The sequence below is a fragment of the Cordyceps fumosorosea genome (assembly GCF_001636725.1).
Source record: "Cordyceps fumosorosea ARSEF 2679 chromosome Unknown scaffold_47, whole genome shotgun sequence".
NCBI classification, from domain to species: Eukaryota; Fungi; Ascomycota; class Sordariomycetes; order Hypocreales; family Cordycipitaceae; genus Cordyceps; species Cordyceps fumosorosea.
This window is the reverse complement of record NW_017387347.1, coordinates 75,025-81,851: the sequence shown is the minus strand read 5'-3', so window position 1 is coordinate 81,851 and position 6,827 is coordinate 75,025. Positions and strand designations below refer to the sequence as shown.

The 6,827-nt window shown below is 48.2% G+C and overlaps 1 protein-coding gene across 1 annotated transcript; it reads right to left on the bottom strand.

Annotated features, from left to right (window-relative positions):
- Positions 1-1,921: 1,921 nt before the first annotated feature.
- On the bottom strand, positions 1,922-2,826 carry ISF_09373 (C2H2 transcription factor RfeC; the record flags this gene model as incomplete). The annotated part of the gene is made up of 2 exons (XM_018852975.1): positions 1,922-2,286; positions 2,352-2,826. 2 exons carry the CDS (start codon positions 2,824-2,826, stop codon positions 1,922-1,924), a joined length of 840 nt encoding a protein of 279 aa, XP_018699841.1.
- Between the last annotated feature and the right edge of the window lie 4,001 nt (positions 2,827-6,827).

Genomic DNA, 6,827 nt, shown 5'->3' with positions numbered 1-6,827 from the left:
GTACGGTAAGGCCGAGTAGCGATATGAATTTTCGAGAGGTCCACGCATCAAAGGAGACGTTAATACAGCCCAGTGACTGACGAAGCAATTCCGTCACGACACCTTTGTGGCGATTCAAAGACCGTACAATCCAGTCACGGATTGTGCTATGAGTCGGGAGACTGCCCGAATCTACGATGGCGCTGTTCGTGTAAGCCATAAGGTCCCGAAAGTACGGGCTTTCTAGCTTATGAAACGGGATGTTGTCGCACGCCACCCAACGTATCAGGAGATGCTGAAAGCGAAGCGGTTCAAAGGACGATATGAAGGCGTTGATCATCGCCTGATCCTTGGTTCGGTGGGAGTCCAGCTCAACCATGTCGAAAAGAGTGCGCTGCTTCTTCCTCTGTGGCGGCATTGGGCCGTCCTTGTTGATATGGTGGATTTCTTCCATATGGTTGTTTGCTTGGCTTGTGGATGCAGCATCGTATACATGTGTAATCGTAGCCTTCTTCTGATGGCAGGTTTTGCAAAGCCAGAATCGATGACCGGAATCGGTTTTCTCGATATCAAACCCGTGCTCCCAGACCCATCCCGTTCGCGCTCTTTTTCTATACTTGCGTATCGAGAAGCCCGTGACACGATTCCAATCGATGCCCTCATATCGATCGAAGGCGATAGGTCGGTCGCGTGCGCCCCAGGCTCTGACGAGTCGGGGTCGGAAGAGCTCTCGGTGACGCTAAAAGTAGTTGGTGGGACATTGGAGAGCGAGACTGACCAGGCTTCTTCGCCTTTAGCAGCGTGGGCCATTGTAGGGGCGGCTAGAGGCCGAGAGCTGACCTTTTATCACGGTCGGCTACGGGTGTCTCTCTCAATAATATGGCAAACGTGCCCAATGTATACTAATTATACAATGGGTAGTACCTATGTTGCAAAAAGAAGGCTTTATCTCATCTCAGCCGTCGCGCTGCAAAAAGCAAGTACGCGAAGCTGGCGCTGCTGGCATATATAGGCAGGCTCGCAACATTGATTGGTGCTGGTGACCCCGTGTGGTGCGCATTCAAATAATCAGATATCCAAATAACTTTGGGCTTTGCGATTTGATTTGATTTGGTTCAGCGTGAAGGCAATTTGATTTGATTTGATTTGATTTGGATGCGATTTATCTATTTGCAAGTCTGCAACAGGCCGTAGACATGAATAGAGAGCGGCTCGATGTAATCTTATCACTTGACAGTCGGTACGCAAGCTATCTATGATTACACTTAGGTAAATAGAACGAAATAAGCTGTCCTCTAGTTCAACTTCACATTAGTCTACTTAGGCTCCTACTGCTAGTCACTATGTTGCTACACTCCTAACTCCGATTCACCCCGTGGAAACTCCTAATTTATGTCACATTTTCATCACCATTGAGCCCTTGAATAGCCTTCGAGAGTTTGAGGACGGAGTGTCACTATTGTGTCAGCTCATGCAGCCGCTACCGCAGCTGATCCACTGGGTCAATGTCCATACTATAATCTGATAATGCTTCGAGTGTTCGAATAAGACGGAAGCAAGTATTGTACGGAGTGGCAACACCACTACTGTACCTAATCGTTAAATGTAGTATAGTTTTATATTATCTGGCAAGTGACTATGATCTCCTGTCTCCAAGCACGCTTGTACTATTGCGATGTTATTGAGGTTACAAGGAACACTCTATTGATTTCAGCTGTTACTGTGAGTTGGCTCGCAACTGCACGGTCGTCGCCTTTTCCTGTTTTGCGGCTGCAAGATTCTCTGCCATTGCTTGTTTCGTGCATGTATTTCGGTGTGTCGGAGCGCGCTGAATCGTGAGGCTTTATGCTCTCTCGAGCCCGGGTCCAATACTCAGTCGAGCCGAAGCCACCAAGCTTGTTGCAGAGAATTGATAAGTGGCGGTGATTGCTTAATAGCTGTTTTAAGGGCCAGCGGGAGGGAACATCTTCGCCCAGTCAAGGCTGGACTGAGGAGCGTTATTTTCGGCGCAATAGTTGGGCATACCACGCTGGCCGGGAGGGACATCATAGCCGTGCATGTTCTGCACGTTCGTAGAATTGACGACGCCGCTATTAGACTGAGAGCCACGCCGATCGCCGTCAGCGGGACTGTCTAGGCATCCCATGCTAGAGGAGCAAGAGAGCTGGGGCTGGTCGCTGGACAGGTGCGAAACTCTGGTGGGATTACTACGTCGGATGGCGCATTTTTGGTAATGCCGCTTGAGAATGTCACTGCGAGAAAAAGTGTCGCAGCAGAGAACACACGTGTACGGACGGTCGCCAGTGTCTGTGCAATTGGGTTAGCATGACGTCGCATCGGGCGTGGCAAGGTATTGAGAGAGCAAGACTCACGGCGCAGGTAATGGCGCTTTAAGTCCTTGGCGCGGAAATAACTCTTTGTGCAGTGAGGGCACGGGAACTTGCCATCGGCGTCCTTGGGCGGAATGAGCATGTTCATGGCGGCCAAGGTACCGGCGACGGGAGCGACAGGCCGCCCAGGCGTGCTGGGGAGGATGCCTCTGCGGCCCTGGCAGCCAACAACGGGGGTGAGCGGCGTGGAATGCTGGGCAGGATCACCGCGGTCACCAGTAGACGCGGGGGCAATGAGCTGCGGTCGACAGGCAGCCCTGGCAGCACCGTTCATCATGGGCTGGGAAGTTCCATAGCCAGTGTGCGGCGAGAGGAGGTCTTGAGCAATTGAGTGCATGTCGTTTCGAGCGCTAGTCTGGGTGCTTTGAGGGTAGCTGGGCAGATTATGCGCAGAGTTTGGCGTGTAAGGCATTTTAGAGCGCGGGGTGTCCGGGTTGCTACTGTAGAGGGGCTGCATGGTGTTCGAAGAAGGCTGCAGAGGTCGAAGCGTCTGTGGTAGAAGAGAATCTGGCTGAATGCAGTGAGGCGAAAAGGATACCGGCGACGAGTAGTCGTGAAGGTTGGAGGTTCCGTTTAAACCATCGGCTAGATAGGTAGCGTTGTCCATGCTCTGGCGCGCAAAAACGCGTCGCGGAAACTTCTGGGTGGCTTTTTTTCTGGACGAAATACGTTTTTCAAGGGGGGGTAGGCGTCAAGCAAAGCAGCACAGCAGAGGGAAAAAAAATCGTGATTTGTGCTGCGACGATTCCGTCGTTTGTAGGCGAGGGAGGAGGCGATCCGTGACTGACTCCGACGACGCAAGGCCAACAGTTGATGATGATAGCAAAATAGGCCGAAGAAACGGGTCGTACGGTTAGTTAACCGGAATTTCTACAGGTGATGGTAAGAGAGGAGAAAATTCCAAAATAAGTGAACAAGGAGCCTGGCGACAGTACCCCGGGACCTTGTTTCATTTTGTAAATAAGCGTAGATTCAATTCGAAGTATGTGGAGATCGAACCTACCTTGTCATCTTTCTCACATATCTGTACAAGGGCTTGCCAAAGAAGTCCAGGCAGGGTGTCAAAATCGATAGAATCCACATAGGTTGGGTTATGAAGAAGCCCGGCAAGGAAAGCGGCGACCATATAGCGTGCGCCTACACCTAAATGCGAGTCGTCGATGAACGAAAAGCCCTGAAAAAAGGGCATCCGCTCAGCGATTTCGAGTAAGCATCTGTTTGCATAGAACGAAAGTTCCATGCTTTTGATGGTGAACACATCCAATCTTGTTGCAGTAAAGGTCCACTCTGGCAGTCTCGCAGTTTGCATTATTCTTGTCATAATAGTTTCGAAACCAGGCATAGACACAGAATCCGACGCAGGTACAGAATCTGACACACTGCCAACATAAAAGCTGTGGCGAAGAGCCTGTTTTGCAGTGCAATTCTGAGGCAGACTCATTGTGTATGGTCACCTTTGGTAAAGGACGCGATGCCTGTGTCGTATATTTTCGTAAGAACCAAGAGGAAGAAGTGAGGAATCGTTTCGATCCTATAACAGCTTGAAAGAGATGCTCTCTTGTTCCACCACGCGTTGCTGTTTCTGTGTTTCTTCTGTGTTGGCTTTCTACATGCCGAAGATTTCACTGAAGCAGTGGTTGTCAATGCCAAGCTGGCTTATATACTCGGAAAAGGGGCAAATAAGGGACTGATATTTTGACTGGCCAAATGCAGTTGTAGGAAAATTCAGCCAACTATACACAGTCCAGCTTTGTTGACTTTCTCTGGTGTCCCATGCTTGTCTGTGCAAAGGGCTAATATGCCCTCAGGGCTCGGTCCATAGTATTCGTCTCGAGGGCCTCTATTTTCGGTTATGCTTGTGTCTTCGCATGCGTAAAAGACAACAAAAAAAAGGCTTCCTAGCCCAGACACAGCCAACTTTATCTTGGATCCCTGCCGTTTGCGTGTGTGCGAGTTATTTGCTAGCTGTGGAGAGACTGTCAGCTAAAACCTCAATGGTCGCTGACTGCAGAGCAATAGTTCTCCACGCATCACGAAGCGCTCTCCCCGGAAAAGTTGGATCATGTTCGGCAAGCTTGGATGTAAGTACATTTTCGAGATGTACTATGTAATGGCTGTATACAAGGCTTCGGTTGTGAAGAACTTTAATCACTCTGCCGCTCTCGTTCCTGAATTTTGCGAGTTCCGTTTCTGTGGCACAGCTTTTGCCACATTGGGGTTGCAAGTCAGACGGCCTTGCTGGAAGGGAATACCGGCGTTGCACTGTAACAGGGTGAGGATAGGCCATCGCTGAGAGCAGTAATTGAAGCTTGAAGAAAAGAGCTACTGCGCAGTCTCCAGAGGCAGCCACAAATGTTTTATATATCTTTTACCTCCTGAGTGCTGTCAATAAACGCTTTCCAGGCCCAAGATCATCACGTAGAGATGAATCGACACTTGCGATAATAGAACCATTTGTTTCTCCACATGGAATACCAGTATCTGGTTCTGGAGTGAGCCTGCCATCTCCTTCCCAATGCGACACCCTATACATGGATAGATGAAAAGACTCTCCAATACTTGTTTCAGGTCTTGTTCCGGCTCTGACGTCTTCATTGCTTTCTCGAGATTGTGAAAAATGGAGGAAGCCCGTGAATCTTCTGTAGGCTTAGTTGTTACACCAAAACCATCCGCATATTCAGTTAACAATGTTCCGCTTTCTTCAATACAATCTTTCAAATCCACCAAAACGTTGAATTTCAGTGTTTGCTTCGGCTTCTGCGCCATATTAGACAAGTCTTGGATAAGTTCGCTTAATACATACCCCGCCGCTGATACCCCAAACGCAAGACATTAGAAGGTTATATTAACAGACTTAGATTCCAGAAAACATACATAATATGAGAACATTAAGATTTATTTGCTAATGAAAGGGTTGCGTAGCTATTTATACCTCTGTTCCCGATGGCTATACTGTCAGATGATGGATAGAGCCTGTCCGACAAATCAAGCCATGCCACCGCTAGTTTTTCCGGCAAAGCTCTGAAGTTGCAAATGTAACCATATCTTCTGTTTCTGTGATATCAACATCGCATATCTCGGTTTTGGGATAGTAGGAAGGCAAACACATACGTGTGGCCGAAAGGCATCGGTCACCTGGAGGTTAAACTCCATGCAAATCGATAAGTCCATAATAATCCAGAGACTGTAGCATGAAATCGAACTCCGTCTCGTCCCAGATTGCTCCAGTCTGATCGAAAGCTCTTTTGATATCCCATTTTGAAATTCCTTCTGATCCACCAACAGCTATCACTGGCCCAGTTCTAGCCGACATGTGAAGGGTCACGCCGTTTGACGCTAGCCCCACATATATGGGAGGTATTATGTTGGCATCTAAACGTAACGCAGCCCTGTTGAAATATAACCTTGACCTTGTGAGGCATGTCAATTTCAAATGCGGCTTGGTCTGGAGGGAAAGTAAATGTTATGTTCAGCAGTAGAGTGAAAAGTACATCGTAGCAAAATAGGTGGAAGATGGTTGAGAAAACAAGGCGATGGTGCGCGGAGAATGAGGAACATCTGACGTTCTTATAACCAACACAAAAGTCTTGTAAACCACCGTGAACAAACAGGCTGTCCAGCGCTGTGCCAAATCTTTCAACATTAACCCGTCCGGTCGCGAAGCTCTCCACTGGCACCTCCCTTTGCTTCTTGGTATAGTCTGCCAGTTCCGCCAAGCTCCCTGGCCATTCACATCAAAGGAAAAGCCATCTCTTTATCTCTTTGAACAGCTTGCAGATTTCTTCCTCTTTTTCCTCCTCCTTAGACAAGTAACAGGTTGTCACAGTAATTCCGTTACTTGCTGCCGTTTCCTGAATAGCGCTTTTCAATGCGGACTAAGACATATGAGCATCATCTTGTTATGGTTATCAGTAAAACTTACTAGATCATGTTCTAAATCTTCCAACTCATGGGGTGTCCAACCAGATCTCTGTAACTGCTGGTCCTTTCTGAAGTTGTGAAGAAAGTCAAGCACTTTTTCGCCACATTGCTGCTGCAGAATTTTCTCTGGGCGACCACCTTGTCTCAAAGGGACTGTGTTGATTTGGAAGCATAGCCGCGTGATACTCATGAGACATCGATTATGGATGGCAGCGTGCTTCCATGTCTGCTCTGTCAGCTCCTTTCTCTTCTCAGGCCTAAGCCCTGCCCTTGCAAATACCGCCCAGACAATCGGTTTCACATGGAGGCCGCCTAAGAACTGCATCATTTTAGGTGTTTGAGAACTATTCGAGTGCTCTACCATCTTAAAATGAGTACCTTTATCCATAGTTGCGACGTAGATGGCCACTTTAGTCTTTGGTTGAGCAAAGGAGTGAGATAGACTGTTCTGGTGCTGGTTGTGTCTCGACAAAACCATTCAAATAAGCATCCAACGCATGCATGGTGGTTTGACGCATAGGAAAAGGGAAATGTTTT